Source organism: Manis javanica, chromosome 1, assembly GCF_040802235.1.
Source record: "Manis javanica isolate MJ-LG chromosome 1, MJ_LKY, whole genome shotgun sequence".
Classification (NCBI taxonomy): Eukaryota; Metazoa; Chordata; class Mammalia; order Pholidota; family Manidae; genus Manis; species Manis javanica.
In genome coordinates, this window is record NC_133156.1 from 109,427,403 (window position 1) to 109,448,723 (window position 21,321).

The following is a 21,321-nucleotide window of genomic DNA, read 5'->3' on the forward strand; positions in this document are numbered from 1 at the left end:
GAGTATTGTGTCCTTTGTAGTGAATTCTCATAATTATACCAAAACATTACTTCCACTCATCTGTATAAATTCCGGATCAGGGAAATACCTTTTTACATTGTTTTAAAGTAGTTTAGAACTTTTAAATAGAGATACATTATTTCACTGAATCTTAGCAAGTATGAATCAACAGACAAGGCTTTGTTTGCCTCCATTTATTTTCTGTGTCTGCTAAACAAGGGTGTATTTTTTCCTGGTCATATTATTTATTCATCCCTTTCTCATTTTTCCACGAGTCCCTTGGTGCTCTTATAGGTCTGCTAAATTCCTTATATCATGTAGACATTAGCCCTTTATCTGTTATTTCTTGTCAATTTTTTTCCCATTCAGTATTTGAATGGCTTTTGTATTATATTTGTTTATATCTGCCTATCTTTTCTATTGTAATTTCTGTTTCTTCAATTGATAGAAAAAGATGACCTTTCAGGTGTTACTTTTACATTGTCTTCTAATGTTCCTGTAATTTTTAAATTCTTAGCTCAATTGTCTGAAATTAAGTTGGCATGGGGTATAAAGCATGACTCAAGAAAACTTTCTTCCATGTTGTTATTTGTATGCCAAATATTTGATATCTTTGTTCCCTTACTGATGATTTTGTTTAAACTTATAGACACTTGCTTTTATTAATCATGAAATTTTATGACACCATAATCTGTTTCTCAGGTTATCTATGCTAATTCATAGACTTACTTTTTTTAAATATGTTTGTTCTGTTTTAATTTGTTATTTCATAATATAGTATAATATCTGATGGTGAAAATACCCATAATCTTCTTACTAAATATTTTAAGTTAATTTGAAGAACACAAATTGTAAATATGGAATATATAATTAACATCTAATTTTATACTTTCTCTTTTGTTTTGGTCCAGCATCAGTAGATACCACTACCTGGGAATATTCAGATGTCTGCAAATACTATTTTGGTTCCTTTGGGCAGTGGTCAAGCCTCCTTTTCTCCTTGGTGTCTCTCATTGGAGCAATGATAGTTTATTGGGTGCTTATGTCTAACTTTCTTTTTAATACTGGAAAGTTTATTTTTAGTAAGTATCGATACCACATGCTTCAACACAGTTGCTTTCAGATACAATAACTGCTATAATGCTTTAGCTTCAGCCTTTAAGTTCTAGACTGGGGATAAGTGAAGTAAAAAGTAATACCTGCAATTCTGGAAAATATACTTGATTCAGTTTGTTTTCTGTTGTTATGACCTCAAATATGTTGTGTATGTTCATTTCCAAAAACTTAATGTTTAGTAAATAATACTCCTTCAAATTCTCTAATTGATATACAATATTTCTAAGTTCCAGCAGATGTTTTAAGTGTTATTTCAATCTTTACCACAAAATTTTAGTGTAACAGAGAAGTTTGATGTTCGTTGGTGTTTATTGCTAAAGAATTGATGTGAAGAGTCTCAAAGAAATAAATTTCAAAAACTTATTTTCAAATATCAGGATTGGAAATTAGGAAATAGTAGAATAATGGAATTTTTGTTGTAAATATATTATTACCATACCACAGAATTGTAATTTGCCCTAATTGGCACTTTAATTCTAAAGGGAGACTTAGAAATTCAGACCAAAAACATTTTACAATATTTTTAATTAGATAAAGTTCATTCTATATGTAATAAGTTTCCAAAATTTTTTGACTGATGACTGGTAGATCTATGTTTACTATAGGTTTAGCTGGCCTTAAATAAACCCTATATACTTAAAATCTAGATTTACATGAGAACTAAACTTCAAAATAAATTCTGATATAATTACAACAGCTGATTTCCCTAAGAGCTTTTGAGGGGGAAGTGAGTGAGATGGATAAATTCTACTTTTATTTTAAACAATAAAATTAACATTTTAATTGCTTTATTACCAGATATTTTTATTGTGTGAAAAGTTATGAAATATTTGAAACTAAAAAAAAAAATGTAGAGGCTAATGTAAATACCAGGGTACCCACAATTAGTTTTCATGGCTTAGTATTTTGCCATATTTACATTAGTTCTTTATTCTTATAGATATAATTGAAGCCCCAGGTGTATTCCTCCTCAACTTCATTTTCCTTCTTTCCTGAATTTGTTACAAAATTTGGTACATGCACATTTTGTCCTTTTCCTATACAGGTGTATAAGTATTCTTTTGCATGTTTTTAGTCTGTATGAATGCTTTTTCAGCTTGCTTTTTGTCTGTCATCTTCTGCATTAATACAGAGTTCTACTTTATTTTAACTGCTCTATTCCATCATATGAATGTACCATTAAGTCTTTATCCATTCTCTTCTTAGTGGACATTTCATTTGTTTTCAGTTACTTTGCTATTACAAACAAGGCTTTATTAAACATCCTTGTCTGTTTCCTGTGCATGTGGGAGAGTTTCTTCAAACTATATACCTGTAAGAGAAATTTCAAGATCTTAGCATATTCAAATTTTTACCTTTACTAAAAGTTACCGAAATTTTTCTGTATTATTCTTGTATGAGTTACACTCCTGCCAACAGTTTATGAGAGTTCCCCTTGTGTCACATCCTTACCCACATTTGCTTTTATCAGACTTAAATTTTTTTATTATAGGTTAAGGTACTTAAAATAAAACGCACAAATTTTACTGTACAGCTCAATGAATTTTGACATGTGTATACACTTATAAAACCATCATCCAAATCAGGATATCTAACATGCTCACTAATTTTTTTTTTCCCTTTCACCTATTTCATCCATCTCCCCACTCCCATCCTCCATGGCAACCACCAATCTGTTGTCTGCGTCTGTGAGCCTATTTCAGGATTTAATGTTTGTTGTTTGTTTTGTTTTTTGATTCCAAAGTAAAGTGAAATCATATTGTCTATTTGTCATTGTCTAACTTACTTCATTTAGCATAGTACTCTTTAGGGCCATTTATGTTGCTGCAAATGGCAAGGTTTCATTCTTTTTATGGTCAAGTAATATTCCATTGTATGTACATACTATATCTTTCTGATCCAGTCATTTAAGGACATTAATGTTGCTTCTGTGTTTTGGCTATTGTAAATAATTCTGTGACAAACATATGAGTGGAAATATCATTTCAATTTACCAATTTTGTTTTCTTTGGGTAAATTCCCAGAAATGGAATTGCTAAGTTGTATGGTATTTCTATTTTTAGTTTTTTGAGGAACCTCCATACTGCTTTCACAGTGGTTGCACCAATTTACATTCCCACTGGCAGGATAGGAGGGTATCCTTTTTTCTACATCCTCCCCAACACTTGTTATTTCTTGTCTTTTGGATAGTGGCCATTCTAACTTGTACCAGGTGATATCTCATTGTGGTTTTGATTTACATTTCCCTGATGATCAGCAATGTGGATGGAAGGGGTTGTTTTGAATAAAAGTCCATGGAAGAAAAGAGAATTATGTATATATATATATACACATACACACATATATAAAATAATAGTTAATTGGAGTGGGGAGTGTGGGTATAAGCATAGATCATGTATATGATACTGATCCCAAAGGGGAAAATTAGTTCCTAGGGGGAGAAAAAGTGTTCTTTTTATATATAAAACAGATACATATACAGTTCATAAATATACAGTATATCTGTGGTTTTAAAATTTCATGGGATGGGAGATTAGGGGAAAAAAGTCTAAAAAGGCTCCTTAAGGGGTTAATGAAGAAAAAAAGGGTTGGTAAGCAGTGGTATAATTGATTCAAGAATGGCAGAATGTTAGTAGTTGTTGAATCTAGCTGAGGGGTACAAGAAAGTTCTATACATTGTTTGATCTGTATGTTTGAAATTTTCTATAATAAAAAGTGTGCTACTGTATTAAATTAAAGCTACATTTACCAAAAGAAAAAATTTAGGGTACTGAAATTAAGCCTTAAAAGAATATATTCAAGACCCTTATCAAGAAAAACTTAAATGATATTTAAAAAGACCTAAATAAATTGAGGACTATGCCGTGCTTTGTGGATAGGAAGACTTAGTGTTATAATAATGTCAATTCTCTCCACATCTATAAATCCCATACAATTCCAGTCAAATTCTAAACTCAGTACCCTGGTAACATCAGTTATGGTACTGGTTGAAACAATGTAGTACATTGACTAATAAGGTAAATGCATAAAAATTTGTGTATCATAAAATTTTTTTGTGAAATTTTACAAGTTAATACTAACATATGTGAAAAAAAACACAATGGAAAAGATAGAATAACTTGAAAGTAAAATAAAACCTTCTGAATAGTGCCACCATATGTAAAGTGAACACAATCCACTAACTACAAGATATTTTCAGCACAATGAAAATATATCTATATGTATACACAAACACAATTCTTTTTACATAGAATTTACACTCATTAAAATACATGAATCTTAGCCATACAATTTTGACAAATGGATATATCCATGTAATCCACATTCCATTCATGAAACATTTCTATTTTCCCAGAAAGTAGTGATATATTTTAATTATAAAATTTCAAATTATTTATTGCTGTTATAAAAGGACTTAATTTTTTGAATTAATTTTGAATCTAGCAAACATGTTGAACTCTTTGTTTCTAATTTTGTAGATTCACTTTGGATTTTCTATTTAGATAGTTACATTGTCCATGAATAATGAAAACTTCCTATCTAATTATTATTTTTAAGTAATTTGTATGTATATATATATGTATAATACACATGTATATATACACAGACATACATACATATGTTTATACACATGTATAGACATGTGTATCCTTTTAGATAAACTTGTAAAGTTGAATAGATGCAGTGCTGGTAGACATTCTTATATTGTTTCTGAGGAAATCTCTCTAGTTTCATCATTAAATATTATTTTTGTTGTGGGATATTGGTTGTACCCTTTAGTAACTTAAAGGTGTTCCTGCTTACTGTTTTTATGAGCTTTTGTTATTAGTGTGTGCTGGATTTTATCAAATACTTTATCTACCTCTTGAGATGATTATAAAGCTTTTTTCCTTTAAGTTCTTAATATGGTAAACTAAATACATTTGGTAATAGGTCATTGTTAAATTCTGAGATAAATTAGCTTATTAGTTGTGATGTGTATTTTCAAATTTCTTACTGGATTCAGTTTACTTTTGGGAAGAGTGTGGCTAATATTTTATTTAGAACTTTTCATGTTTTAATAAGAGATGTTACCTTATAGTTTTTCTTTCTCAGACTGTCCATGTTGAGCCTTGGTGTATTAGAGCTGCCATAACAAATTATCATGAACTGTTTGACTTAAAACAAGAGGAATTTCTTCTCTCACAGTCCTAAAGAGCAGAAGTCCAAAATCAAAGTGTCAGTAGGGCTCGGTTCCCTTTGAAGGCTTTAGGGAAGAACCTTTCCTTGCCTTTTCCTGCCTTCTGGTGATTCAGTGTGCTTGGCATTCTTTGGCCTGTAGCTGCATCACTCCATCTCACTTCTCTGTTCACATGGCCATCTCTCCTCAGTGTATCTGTGTCCAAATTTCCCTTTTATTAAGGACACCAGTCATTGAATTTAGGGCCTACCTAATCCAGTTTGACCTCATCTTAACTTGATTATGCCAGCAAAGATCCTATTTCCAAATAAGGTCACTTTCTAAGGTTCCTGTGGGTATGGATTTGAGGAGACACTGTTCAACCCAATATATTTTGTATCAAAATTTTACTAATCTTATGTAAATCTTAGGCATCAGTGACTAACATAAAGATTCCTAACTCCCAGTCTTAACACCTGGGACACTAAATTACTTCTTTTATTTTATCTTGAGAAACGTACATGCAATGGAGGTGAATAATTCACATGCTTAATTTATTTTAACCTTAAAAGCTGATCAACATATTGTATCATATCCTTTAAGTTTCACATCAAACACTTTTATTAATGCTTACTAAGATTTTAAAAGGTTAACATCTAAAAGAATAAAACAGATTCCCTCAGGCTAGCAAGAAAACACATTCTCTACCCATCCTGTCATTCACTGTAGAATGATATGAATGCTTAGATATCTACATATACTTTTTACTTGGCTACTTCCTTTAGTGTAACTTAGTGGTACCTGTGAGCAATAATTACTCTATAGTCTTCCATCTATAAAATCATGTACTCTGTCAAAACTTTGTGATTTTCCAGATAAGTTTGGCTATTAGGAGTGTTGGTTTTCTCATTCTTCAGACTTTAGAACTTTACTCTGTATAATATGGAACTAATATAAATTAATGTGAGTATAGGGGAAAAAATTTTACACATTATTCTGGGGGTTTAACTAACTTCAGCTTTTGGGTAGATTTTTTTTAATCCTCATTCCTATATAATTTTTCCACAGTGGGCTGGTGAAGCCAGTGACCTTAGTCCTGTAAGTAAAGCTAGAAGGTGAAGCTATGTTAACACTGATGCTGTCTTGGTTAAGTGTACTAGATAATTGATCACCCTATAAAGCCTTTTATCTATAAAAGTCTCTTCAGAACACAGTAGATCTGAAGAGACTTTTATAGATAAAAGGCTTTATAGGGTGATCAATTAGCATCTTTTATTCAGTGTTAAACTATGTTTTTTCCTTAATTTTTAGATTTTATCCATCAGATTAATGACACCGACACTATACTGAGTACCAATGATAGCAACCCAGGTAAGTAGTTTGGAATTTAAAGTTAGCTTCTTTCTTTATTCCCTACCTTGCTTTGAAAGGATTTAAGTTAGAACCTCTGACTTTATTTTAGGTGAATGATTAATGCAAAATCATCATCTTTATGTTAAGTAAGCCAATTGCTAATTGTTGGCAATCAGTGTGTTTAAAAAAAAAAGCCCACAAAAGGTTGTGTTAATGTGAGGTAAACAATATTTAGTTGATATTATGCAACTCACAGTTACAGCTTACATTTTTAGCAAATATATGTACCTATGAATAATGAATACATATTTTCAAGAACATGTATCACTGCCAATTGTTTTGGAAGTCTAGAAGCATAGTTCTCAGTTTGTTAACTTTGTTTTAGATATTTATTGTTTAGTTCCTAATATTAAGATACACAAATCTGTATCCTAATAATGAACAGAGATTAGTAAATATGAAAAAATTAATTGAAGGTTTAGCAAAAAAAACTTAACTTCTTATTAAACTTTCCTTTATTAATTTATTTATTAAAAATAAACCTTTGTGGCCTTTGGTTTTATCCAGTATGGCAATCACAGGGAAAATGAATGTAAAAACTAATGTAACCTTTTTAACAGTTATGTGGTTAACCTTGATTATCACCTCAAGCTTTCATGTATTTAAGTTTCAGAGATACTAAATTGATATCATTTTGATGGACGTACACTTTGATCACCAAAAGAACGATTCATTCAATATATATTTAAGCCTGTTAAGGACTGTTCTAGGCTCTGGGAATAAAATGAACAGACAGAAGTCTGCCCTGTCTTGAAGCATTTAGTGTCTTTCTTTGCTCCTTATTAAACTGATTGACATGTCTTTTTTTAGTAATAGAAAATGAGTGCTCCGTATTAAACTGATTAACGTGCCTTTTGTTAGTAATAGGAAATGAGTGAGTGAAGTGCCAGCTTTTATGTCTGTGAACACACATACACCTTTGAATAATTACATTAAAATATCTAATATAATTTTAAAATAAATCTTTTGTACCCTATCCCTTACCTCAGAATTTTGAAAGACCCAAATACCATCCTTTCTTAAAAGAGAAATTCATTTTACTATAGATAGCTGTTCTGGTACTAATTCATGAAACTAGTTTATTAATATCTATTGGGATTTCTTCAGTAGGGAATTAGTTTGTTGTTGAGTTCACAAATACCACAGTTACACTGATAATTTGGAGAAAACCCTATCAGCAAAGTAGTTTACTTTTTGTAGTGGTATCTTATGTTGATACTAGTACTTCTTGATTCTTCTGTTTATTATGAACAATATGAAATAGTAGAGTATGAAAACAAACCATCTCAATTAGTGTAAAAAATTATAGATATTTATTGTATACTTACTCTGTCCAGGCATTATTCTGAATGTTTTATAGCAACTGTTATTAGGAAGATACTTTTAGATCCACTTTCTTGATACAAAAACCAAATCCAGAGAAGTTAGTGACATGCCCCAAGTTACCTCTTAAGTGACAGAGTCAGGTTCATTATCCAGTCAATTCACTGCCATAGCCTGTACTCTTTACCACTCTAATCATTAGCATAAGAAAGATTCAAGTTAATTCACTTCTGTCCAGAGCATTGAAGAAAAAAGTACATGTTAAAATGCTGACTAAGAAAGAAGGAGGAAGAAAACTGCCTTTGTGGCATGCCAAATAATGAACAGAGAATAAAATTGAAAACAGAACTTAACAAATGAATATATCACTTTCTCTTTGACTAGTGCTGAGTATGATTGTTGCTCAGTATGACTATTTTTCACCAGCATTGATTTCTTTGCAAAGAGCTGATTGTTAGCAAAAGTACTGTTAAGAAATTAGAAACACAGTAGGGATGATCTGTAGTCTGTCTACTAACAGAAGAAATTGCTCTTCGTATATCTGTTTTAGGAAAAACACATTTTACTTATTTCCTTGTTCTCTGTATATCATCTGGGCTCTCTTAAGCTGCTAGAAAGTATGATAAACTTCCAAGAGAATTACTCCAGATTTTTGGAATTCAAGATTCTTAAGCTATAAACAATGATTAGGTTTTGCAGTAACATAGCAACTAATTCAATGATATCCACTTTTTTTTGATTGTTAGAAGATTACTGTTTATTGGTGTTTGTATGGATTATTATCACAACAGTTACCCTGAGTGATATATTTTATATTATTGTATAAATAAGATCAAATACCATTCAGCCCAATATTTTTTTCTCTGGAATGGAACCAAAGTATAGTTGGTGAGATAATTTTATAGTTTCCAGTAGAAATTAAGGGTAAACCTCAAAAGTTTCTTAAGAATTCCCCACCTTTAATTATTTGTAAGTAAAAGATTCCTGCCATATCTAAATATAACCCTTTGTTTTTTCCCAGAAAGGAGAAAGTAAGAACTCATGGTAGAAGCTGAGGTTGATACCTGTCAGGCTCTAGGGACAGTTGTGGTCTGTTCCTTTGGCCTCTTAACTAATGCTTTCCTATTGCAGTCATTTGTCCAAGTGCCGGGGCTGGCGGCCATCCTGACAATGGCTCTGTGATTTTCTCCACCAATAACACGGGACTCCAACAGTTTGAAAAGTGGTGGAGTAAGTCCAACACGGTGCCCTTGTACCTCATAGTGCTCCTCCTGCCCCTGCTCAATTTCAGATCTCCTTCATTTTTTTCAAAATTTAATGTCCTCGGTAAGTCACACTATGTTACAGAGCCTCTGTTTAGTAGAATATATGCTGGATTCTGTGGAAATACGGTCTGACAGGAGAGTTGCCTTTCAGGCCTGTTCATCTATGTTTAATTTGTTCACTTGTATGTTACTCTGATTTTTTTGTGCTCTTTATGGAGTTTGGCACAGAGAAAAATGTAGATGACCATTTCAAGTCCAAGTCCCCCCTTTTTTAAAGATGAATTATGGCTTTCCTATTTTGTCTGTTCCTCATTTCCTCTAAGGGTACAACTAGAAGAAATAGACTAAGATTTCAGGAGGGGAAATCAAAGTGAGTTTTATAGGAATTCTCAGTTCTAAGGTGTGGAAACATTAGAACTGACTGAGGGAGGGAATGGAATATTTTTCCTATGGTTTCTATTTAAGAGTATATAGCACAGAATTATCACCTGATTTTGAACCTGGGATGTCATTCTCTAGCTCAAGTTCCTTAGCTTTATTCTCCTTTTTATTTCTCTCAAGACTTTTTCTTTCCTGGAACACTATTGCCTCCTTAAAAGAACAGACTTCTTTCTGTGAGCCCCATTTTTCAGAAGTTTCTGAAATCACTGAAGAAATTTCAGGAATTTCTGAATTATTAAAGGGGTGTTTTGATCCTGTCTTCTTCTATAACACCATGTCTAAGATAGCAAAAGGAACCCCCAGTGAAAGCTCAGATCAGTTTAACTGAAGACAAGGATATCGTGCAGAAAGAATTGATAACCCCAAATACACCTTAGGATTTCTCCTCTTCCCTGCAGACCTGATCTGGTAGGCAGCATAGAGTGTAAAATAATTAGATTACTCATCACATCAGGGATAAGGCTTTTAGGTTTATAGAAGACAAAAAGAGAAGGTAAGGGTAATTCTCCATACTTCTCTGCCTCACAACAGGATTTACTCCTAAGACTGCCACAGACACACAGAATATCAAGAGTTGTGGTTATATAAGCTTTGGCCTCTTGTTTTCATTCTTTTTGAATGAGCTCATCTCCAAACCCACAGTACAGCTTATATAGCTCATTTGTGGTTTCCTGATTTGCTTGCCGACTTTCCTACGGAACAGATCTTTAAAATTATGCATATAAACTTATAGAAAAATTTGCTCAATTGGGCAGAACAATCACCAGATTTCTAACCAGATTATTCTCCTCCTCCTTAAGGATATTCTGCTTTTGATTTTTTTCAGGTACTTTTACTTTTTTAAATAAATTATAGCTTCTTAAAAGAAATTAGCATCTAATTCCTCTGGAAAACTTCCCATATTTTCTGACAGTACTCCATAATGACTGGACTTAATTCCTTAAAAGGAATAATCCTCTGACTTTTAGACTACAAAAAAATTCAGAATGCCCACTTTACCCTGTGTATAATACCTGTGAATGTCATCTGGAATCTTTCCATCTAATAAGTAGTGATAGAATCCGGACCTGAATACCACCCTTTGAATAAGCCCACCCACCATCTCAGAGAGACCTAAGTTTCATCTTACTTAGGCTACAAGCATCCTCCAGAGGACACAGCAGCAAGCCACAGCTCACTTTTCCCCACCCCTCCCCTCAAAGAGCCCGCCAAAGCCCTGGCCATAAAAAGCCTCTTGACCTGTTAGAGACTCTCTTTTTCCTTTGTTCTGCTGGCCAGGACAGAGTGGTCCCTCTTAGGTTCAGCAATAAACCGCTTGGACTGTTGAGTTCGCATTCCCTCTCTTCTTTCAAGTAGTAAAACCCAGTCAAAGCCTCATCTAAATACTAGAGGAGATTGTCCATGATTATTTATTTGGTTTATCACCTTTCTCAAATCAGTTTATGATCCACATGCACTACTTTTATTTCGTATCGTCTTACACTAAATGTTGTGTCAGACTTTTACAACTTATTGGATGTCTCTAATAATTCCAATACAAAGAATAGGGCTTTTCCTCCTATACAACCTTCAGTTTTGTAATGGACCCTGCATGTGTCCTCCGTTAAACTCAGCTCATAAATAAGTCAGTTATGCATTCAGCAATATCTGAGCTACCTTCCTTCGGTTCTTTTTAGGCCTACTATGTGTTTTCTGCTTTGTTTTCTGAAAATTCAAACAGCTTGTTTCTGTTTTTTAGATCCTACTTGGGTTTTAATTGGTATAATCAATGAAAGTAACAATTTTCCAAACTTTGATAAGACTGTAGAAGCAAAAGCTTGATTTTAAAATAGCCTGTAACATGCAAAGATGATAAATGGTTTCTGAATTTTTCCCCGCAGGCACAGTGTCCGTTCTCTATTTGATTTTCCTTGTCACCTTAAAGGCTATTCGTTTGGGATTTCATTTGGAATTTCATTGGTATATGCCAACAGAATTTTTTGTACCAGGTGAGCTGTTGTGACCAAATAAAAATTAATAAATTATAATAATATGATATAATAGTTTACTAGTATTAACTATTGCTATTCTAAAATAAAACAAGTAATAGTATTTTTTTGATTAGCATTTTTATTAACATTGTTAAACTAAAAACAGGAATACAGTTGAAATTACTTTGTTTTTCTTGCAGTCAGGGGTGACCAGGGCCCTTTGTCTTTCTTTGCCTTTTGGGAGTTGAAGTTCATTGAAGTTACAGTGCAGTTGAAAAAGTCAAGAGCTTATTCCCTAGAATTTTCTGAGAAAACATACCCCTAGAATTTCAGACACTTAGAACATGGTCAGTGATTAATGTATGTGGATAATACTGCTCATTAACATCGTTGTTCCCCTTACCGGTTTTTTTCTTTAACATTTTTTTTAGGCTAATTAAAATGATGATGATTAAATGTTTTCTCCCTCCTTCTTTTTCCTCATGGTTATAACTGGGCAATTTCTTGAGTCTCACCCAAATTTAGAGGATTTGGGACATAATAAAAGCACCATGAAGCAAATGAATGGATAATCTAAATGAGGGGACAGAAGAGAAAATGGAAGTGACTCTTATACTAGTATCTGAAAACTAATAGGGAGAAAGTAGTTCAAAATTCTGTTGTTAGTTTAGAAAAACTGCTTTCTTTCCATTCTTCAACTGTTGAATCAGGAGTCTAGAATTTTAAGTCTCTATTCTGTATCTGGTGTCACTCACTGAAGTCTGCAGTTATAGTTGTCTACCAATCCGTTTGTTTCTTTTGTTACTGTATCCTGGGCTTTCCAGGTTTACTGAGTTGGTGGTCAGTGGACATTGTTACGTTACCACAGTTACGTGTTTTCAGATGATCTGGCTGCATTAGCTTTGATTTTTTTTATTTCTGTTAGCAGCCCAAAAAGACTAAAAGTCAGTGTAAATTTAAGATAAAGAAAGTACTGGGACTTGAAGGCATCCTTGTTTCCCAGATTGTATTTAAAATTGGTCACTGATGAAAATGACATCTTTAAGCTAGTTCTTTCACTGAATGATAAAAATAGGTATTGTTTTCTAAAATTAGGTCCATATTGATTTATATCAAGATTCTTGTTGATAAAAGTTTCTGCTCATCATGTACATGAGATAAATATGAGGGAAAGTGAAAGTATAAATATTTAGAAGATAGAAAAGGGACCATATTGATATAGATATTAACCTAAGCTATCTAATCATATCTAAATAATATGAAGGGCAAATCATGGGGACTAAAAAAAGCTTGTGTTAATATTTATGGTCCTGAAATTAATTACTTTATTTTGATTGAAGAATTTGTCAAGAATAAAAATATGTATAAATCTGTTTAGTAAAGGCTAATTAAGAATCAGAGAACTTTGGAGGGTATGTTCCTCACTGATGAAGAACTCACGTAAACTTGTAGTTTGTTTATGTAGTTCTGATTAAATTTTTGTTTCTAAAAATTTCTTTTTCAGTGCAGTAGACCCCATCACTATTCTTCCCAGGTAATTGGAAAAATAATGAGAAAAAAAACCTATTCATGTATTTCACCCTATCCTTTCCTTCCTACACAAGGACTTTACTTTTGCAGTTATTTCTTTTTTTTATATGCAACATCACATTTTTCTTTTACTGAACTAGTCCTACCTGTGTAAAAGCCTATCTCCCATCTAAATACAAAAATTAATGTGACCCCAATTCCTCTGTAGCTATTGCTTCCCTTTAAAGAAAAAATCTTTGTAAAAGTTGTCTGTGCTCATTGTCTCTACTTCCTCCATTTTGCCATGAACCCACTTCCGCTAGGCTTTAGCCCCAGTCACTCCACTAATAATTAAATGACTCTTACTTTTTGACCAGTTCTCACATCTCTTTTTACTTAACCTGTCAGCATGATGGGGCACATTTGGTTACTCCTTCCATCTTAAAACACGTAACTTCTAAAACCCTATTCTCTCTTGAATCTTCAACATAGCTGTTCCTTCTCATATTTCTGACCTTTAAGTGTTGGAGTTATCTCTCCATCATTGAGGAGTTTAGTACTCAAACCTCTTCTGTCTCTACCTCTGGTCCCTAAGTGATGCCATCTAGTCACCTGGCTTTATGTATTGTCTATGTGGTGATTAGTCCCAGTTTCATATCCCTAGCCCAGATCTCTTCACTGAAATCCATACTCATGTGTCTACCTGCTCCTTGTACATCTCCACTAGGTATCTCAAACATAAATTTACAAAAATCAAATACAGTTGACCCTTGAACAGCACAAGAGTTAGGGGTGCTGGGCTCCTGTACAGTCAAAAATTCGTGTATAACTTTTAGCTCCCCCAAAATTTTGCTAACAGCCTACTGTTCACCAGAAGCCTTGCTGATAACATAAATAATCAATTAACACATATTTGTATTATATGTGTTTATAATATATATGTATTACATACTGTATTCTTATAATAAAGTTAAGTAGAGAAAAGAAGTTTTTCAGATTGTTGCAAATCTCAAAAAAATTTTCCAATGTATTTATTTAAAATCCACATAAAAGTGGACCCTCACAGTTTAAACCCATGTTGTTCAAGGGTCAACTGTAGCTGTTTCCTTTCTCATCCACCCCCATCCCACCAACTTGTTAACCTGCTCTTCTCCCAGGCTTCTCTATCTCAGAAAATGGTAGCTCCAGTTTTCCACTTGCTCAGTTCAAAAACTTTGGAGTCATACTAGACTGTTCTCTCCACCCCTACCCCAACATTGGCAAAGCATGTCAGCTCTACTTTAAAAATGAATTGAGAATCTGACTGCTTCTTACCATTTCCACCAAAAAGAGCTATGTCAAGCTACTACTCTCTCACCTGGATTATTGTAGTAGCCCCTTAACTAGTTTCACTGTTTTTCACTCTTGTCTCTCCCTCTGTAGCCTGTTCTACACCTAGCAACCTCAGTGACATTTTTAAAACACAATCTTCAAAAGCCTCTAATGGTTTCCCATCTCATTCAGAATAAAGCAGGCTTTGATCAAAGTCCACAGGCCCTGGCTTCCTCTCTGATTTCATCCCCTACCACTTTGCTGTTCCACAAGAACACAAAGCACCTCCTAGCTCTGAATCTTTTGTACTTACTATTCCCTGTACATGAAATGCTCTTGTCTTTTCCCAGTTATCTACATGGTTAGTATCTAGAGAGGTTTTCCCAAGCTTCCTGTCTACTCCATTTCCTCCTTATGCCTTACTTCTCTTTAGAGTTCTCACCACCACCAAATCTTTTCTCTAGTTATTGAAATCTATCAAGTTCCTGATTCTGATAATGAGTTGGAATATTAGGGATACCTATTCTAACCTACTTAGTTCCTGAGTTTCAGATAGAAGGTAGCAGAAGTCAAAATAACAAGGGATTTTGTTAAAAAATGTTTCCAAATCTACTTGGTTCTTGCATTCAGACAGTGAAAGTTCAGATGGTAAGGAATACCTGTATTCATCTTTTTACCTGTATATCTGTCTCCCTTAACAGAATATTAGCTCTCTGCGAAAAGGGATGTTCTTTGGTTTTCCTTTTTATACTTCTCTATCACTATTGTATTCGCAAAGCCTGTACTTCCTTGCACATAGTGAGTGCTCAATAAACAATTGTTGAATGAATGTGTTTGCCTCTACTCCCTCCTAAATCCCATTAAAACAATAGTAGAGAAATAAAGTTAAAAATCAAACACAGAGAGACACTACAGAAGATATAATAGCAAACAAAAGATAGCCACAGCTTTTTAGAAGCTGGAAATCTGATGGTTGATAACTGACAACAAAGCAGAGAAAGCTGAAATGTAAGTATCTGTTGAGAGGGAATCCACCACAAAGGAAGCCAGTTTGAGCTTCAGAATTCTTAGAACCCTCAGCATTTGGAGGCATTTGGGTAAGTCTGAAAGCAAGGGTAAGGGTAAGGGCTTAAAATGGAAGAATTCCCTGGAAGTTTATATCAGGAAAAGTTAGATATAATGCCCCTTTCCCTCTTGAACCTAGCAAGAGACAAACTGAATGAGACAGGCTCTGAATTTAGTTTGTCAGGCCTGTACAATAAAGCGTAGGAATAAGGTTCCAGTGTGAAAATGAGGATTAAGTGAAAGTATATGTGCTACATGATAAGACTATATGCTCCCGTCCTATACCCCTCTAATTCTCTCTTCTTTACTCCTCGGCTCCCCAAATGCTGCCAGCATAGGATAATGGAGGATTCTCCCCTGGAGAAACTGACAAGCCCAAAAGGAAAGACCTAAATTCTCAGATATTTGGCTTTTGCCAAAGAAAAGGCAGACACCTTCCTTGTATCGGACCATTTAGATGTCTACTACATTAACATTTTTTTAGTACTTCACTTCTAAATACAAACAAAGATCACTAGCTATTCGTGGACAGTCTCTTACATGAAAATGAAACAGGGAAGGATAAGAAGGAACTTGAAGAGAAAGGAGACTGAGGAAACGAAAGAAAACTTCTAACAAATAATATCCTCAAAGTGGCAAAAGACAGTGCTATATCCATGAAACAGTTTTTGGGTGCCAAAGAAGAAGGAGGGAGTTTAGTTTGGGAAGTCAAAAATATAATAGAAATTAAGAATTCAAAGAAAATTTGGAAGATAAAGCTAACTTCCCAAAAAGTATATTAGAAATCATGGATGGATGGATGGATGGATGGATGGATGGATGAATGAACAGATGGATGGAAAGAAAGAAGCAAGGGAAGGAAAGAGGGACTGGAGGGAGGGAGGGATCTAGGGAGGGAGAAAGGAAGGAAAAATAGGAGAGAGAAGAAAATCAGAGAATTAATACAGGTAGCCTAATATCCAATGAAAAATAGTTCAGTAGAGAAGAGAAAAAAAGATGAAATTATCAAAGAAAAAATTTAAGAACTTTCCCCAGAACTGAAGAAGATAAGTTTCTATCTTGATATCTAGATGTAAAAGGGCCCAAAGTGCCCGGCACCATGAACAAGACCCACAGCAAAGCATCTCAGAAAATTTTCACAATACCAACGATAAGGAGAAAACCCAGAGGCTTCCAAGGACAAAGATCTATACAAAAGGTCTGGAATCAGAATAGTATCAGACTTTTTAACAACTCTGAAAGCTAGAAGACAGTGAAAGTGTCATCAAAGATCTCAAAGTTATTCTAACCTAAAATTTTAAATCCCACCATATTCTCATTCAAGTGTTAGAGTACAATAAAGATATTTTTAGAATGTAAAGGCACAAAATTTTACCTTCCATACACTCTTTCTCATGAAAAACCTTCAAAATGTGCACCACCAAAAAGAAGTAGTAAATCAGGAAATTCCCATTGTGATGGTGAAGGGATATCCTAGGAAACAGCTATGAAGCCATCCCAGATGACAGCAAGTTGACGCCCCCAGAGGCACTTTTTCTGAGAATAAAAATTACATGGAAAAGATTCTTTAATGTGTTGTATAGATAGAGTGGAGTTTTACCATTCTTTGGAGAGTTTGGGGAAAAATTAGTGTTAACTACAAAATTAGACAACCAAAAAGGAAAAAGTCAATATTACTTCCAGAAAAACAGGTCAACAAAAGTACTTATTTATAAGAAAGAGAATGTAATAGTACCTTCCATGGCTTAACTATGAATATTACATGATAATCATAAAAACTGAAACATTGAGTATTGATTTTACAAAATGCAAAATTATACTTAATGATTATGTAGGAGGGATAGGAGATGGGAAAGTGTGACTGGTAATAGCAACATAGAAGTACTAAAGTCCTTTGATAGAAAACAATGGATCATGTCTAAAATTTGTTGGGGGCATCTGAATAGTCTTCAGTTTTTGACTGTCATGTTCATTGCAGCACTCTACATTCTTTTACATATCTTTTGGTGAACATACGGTTGCTTTCTCTTGAGCATAAACCTAGAAGTGGACCTTGCAGCAAGGTCAAGGATATACAAGGATAAAATTTAAAAGGAAAGGAAAAGAATATAGGTGTATTACTTAAAAATAAGCTAGACTATAAATTTAAAATATGCCAAATATAAATAGAAGAGTTAAAATCAGTTGCCTCTAGGAAACAAGATTCAGGATTGGAGGTATAAAGGAAGAGAATGCTGGTTTTTGTTAGCCATATAATATATACTATTTAACTTTCAACAATTAGGACACATTGAAGACTGCAATTAGGATTACATTTTTTTAAATGCTTCATACTCATTTGAGAAAGACTTTAGACATTGATTCTCAAGGACTATGGCATGATTTACCATTTGATAGCAGCACTGTTCCTCTGCAACCAGAAAAAAATAATTTTCAAACCACATATGCTTTAAATAGTTCTGTTATTCACTTTCCATTAGGAACAGACTACATTTTACCACTCATTGATAGTTAATGCCTCTGAATATAACGGAATTTCTCTCTTATGTTTTACGTGTATGCCCCATCATTTTTTGTTTTGCTTTTAAACTTTTTTTTGAAATATAGCATACACAAAAGTGCACAAGCAAGTATAAAAAGATTAATTTTCATAAACTGAACACAGCAAGGATAACCATTTTTCTAACTTCCAACCCTAATGGCTAATTTTGCTTGTATTTTTAACAATATAAATGGAATGAATATACAATATGTGTTATTTTGTGTCTGGCTTCTTCCAGTCAACATTATATTGTGATATTGATCCATTTTGTTGTGTGTTTTTGCAGTTTGTTCTTTCTCAGTAGTATTTCATTGTATAACTGTACTACAGCCTGTTTATCTTCTACTGCTGGGGGCATCTGAATAGTCTTCAGTTTTTGACTATCATATTCATTGCAGCACTCTTTATTCTTGTACGTATCTTTTGGCAAACATACAGTTGCTTTCTTTCTCTTGAGCATAAACCTAGAAGTGGACCTTGCAGCAAGGTCAACAATATACATATATTTTGCTTTAGTACATATTGCCAAACAGCTTTCCAAAATAATTGTACTAATTTAGGTCCCACCAGCAGTGTTTGAGTGTTCTAGTTGCTCCACCTCTTCACCAACACCTGTGTTTTTCTCTTTTTTATCTTGCCTTTCTTATGGATATGTAGCGATACTGTGGTTTTAGGTTGCATTTCCCTGATGGCTAATCAAGTTAACATTTTTGTATGTTCATTGGCAATTTGGATTTCCTCTTTTGTTAAGTGCCTCTTCAAGACTTTTGACCATTTTTCTGTCTCTTTTTTCTTGTAGATTTATAGGAGTTCTTTATACATTCTAGATTAAGTCCTTTGTCAGATTAGTTTATTGCAATTAACTTCCCCCCTTAGCTTACTTCCTTTCTTAAGATGCCTTCTTAAAGAAATAAAGTGGGCAGTTTGAAAGTAATTGGAAGTTTGGGGCTTCTTTAAAACCACTTTGTAAAGGAAAGAATCTGTTTAACTATGCAGTGATCATGGATTAAATGTCTGGGTTCTTTGAAAAGGCCTGTTTTCCTACAAAAATTTGTACATGCAAGTTCATAGCAGCATTATTCATAATAGTCAAAAAAGTGGAAGCAATGTGAATTTCCATCGCTGATGAATGGATATATAAATGTGGCATATACATACAACGGAATATTACTTGGTAACAGAAAGGGATAAAGTACTATGGTGGTGATACACTCTGTGAACATACTAAAAACTTCTTAATTGCGTGCTTTAAGTAGGTGAAATGTATGTGAATTATATCTAAATAATGCTGAGAATATAATCTCAGGTTTTCAGAGACAATTTTTGTTGGCTAATTGGAAAAAGCTGGATATTTACTCACTCTGACAAGTTAGAAACAACAGTGATACCTGCCTTGGAAAAGGGTCAACTAACAGTTGCTTCACAAGGCATCTTAGGGGTAATAGAGATTGATTGCTTTGAGAGATCAGAAAATCAGCTAAATTGAAGTGATCTTACTGAAATCTAAAAACAATTTTGCAAAAAGCAAAGTCATTCTAAAGTACAATTTAAAGTAGAATTTTGACCACTTCCATGGGTGAGAGTCCTTTATTTTGAAAATAAGTGTATGCCTCTGATTATGTACCGTGCATACATTGTCAAAAAAGGCATGGCTCACTGCTGTTCCAGGAGCATGTTGTTGAGCACTAAGACTATAATTCAATTTGTGAATTAATGATCATGGTACAAAGATATACATAAGGACCTAGTAGTACGGAGGAATGTAAATAAGAATTAGGAATCACAGAAGGGTTCCAAATAGTGAATGTTTGATGGGCCAAAAGGAGTTCTTTCAATGAAGAATTCAAAGAAGGGTTGTATGCCAGGTAGAGGGAACAGCATGTTTTAGCAACAGTTAAGGGTTGAGATAACATGACCCATTTAGGAAATTACAAGAATTCAGATGTCTGGAGTGAAAGAATACTTGTTGGGAAGGTGATAGGAGATAAGAATAGAGAGGCAAAGGCCAGATCATGAAGAGTCTTCTATTTTAAACTAAAAATAACTCTCTGGCTGGGTATGAGACTTTCTTTCCACCTTATTTGGGGTTGGCTGAACTAGAAGATAGGGTTCTATGAAATTCAGTAGGATAGAGAAAGAGTAGTCCTATAATTCCCTGTCTAAAAATAGGATTCATAATGGAGCTGCTACAGTCAAATACAAAAATAAAAAAATAAATTGACATCAGAGGTGCTATAGCTTCATTTATTCACTCTATTAATTAACAGAATATATAGAAAAGCAATTTTAATAAAAGCACTATAAGAACCTTGGGATATTGCTAAAGCACTGTTGAAAATATCATTCAAATGATGAGTGATCCAGGGCCCAGATCCCAACTCACTGCCTGCTTCCTTAGACCATGTTTAGTACCAACTGTGTGAGTTTCAGTTCTCCAGGAAGCAGCCACCAAAATGAAGTTAGAAATGCAAGAAATTTATTGGTGGAGCACTTACGAAAGGGAGGAGAGTGAGCAGGAGTAGGTGGCTACATCAGACCACCACATGTCTCACACCTGCAAAAGAAAATAAAGGAGGATGATTACATAGGAATAGAATAAGAAAGTCTTAGCCAACCCAGTGTGAGGCTCTGACAAAGATTGCCTGCAGAGGACTCCAGGACTGGGCAAAAGTGATCACACCCTCATATCCTTCTGTGGTCAGTCATTGGCCAGGAGCTGCCCAGGGAGAGTGTGACTTTTGCTGAAACAGGTCAGCAGATCCCAAAGGGGCTGCAGCTGGAGGCTGTCAGATACCTGCATGCCCTGTGTCTGGTTCTCACATGAAAGGCGATCTGAGTAGTACACTTCTGTTGCTGCCACAGTAAAGTTTTATAATGTTTTAATATAAATTTGGTGTGTTAATATTAAAGTTATTCCTAGTTCTGGCCTAGAAATAACTTTAACAATATGTAATAATATGTATGTCCATTTTGTTACTGTGAATAGGATCCTTTGTCTTTATATTTTCCAATCGTTATTGCAGGCATATAAGAAAGATGTTGATTTTTTATAAATATTTTTTCTTTATAGCTACCTACTTTGAACTCTTACCTCCCTCCAGCTTTATTGAGATACACTTGACATATAACATTGTGTAAGTTTAAGGTATGCAACGTGTTGGCTCGATACACTTATATATTGCAAAACAGTTACCACCATAGCATGAG

General features: G+C 33.9%; 1 protein-coding gene across 11 annotated transcripts in view; it reads left to right on the plus strand.

The window, feature by feature from the left end:
* SLC38A9 (solute carrier family 38 member 9) overlaps positions 1-21,321 on the plus strand; it is an 85,498-nt gene that overhangs the window by 38,471 nt on the left and 25,706 nt on the right. For all 11 annotated transcript variants that reach the window (XR_001854785.3, XM_017671095.3, XM_073236218.1 and 8 more), the window contains 4 exons: positions 912-1,082; positions 6,587-6,646; positions 9,143-9,337; positions 11,598-11,705. Coding sequence is in view for 10 of the 11 variants with exons in the window: in XM_017671095.3 (XP_017526584.3) it covers positions 912-1,082; positions 6,587-6,646; positions 9,143-9,337; positions 11,598-11,705 (534 nt within the window). In the remaining variant the exon portion in view is untranslated. The remainder of the gene's footprint in view (positions 1-911; positions 1,083-6,586; positions 6,647-9,142; positions 9,338-11,597; positions 11,706-21,321) is intronic.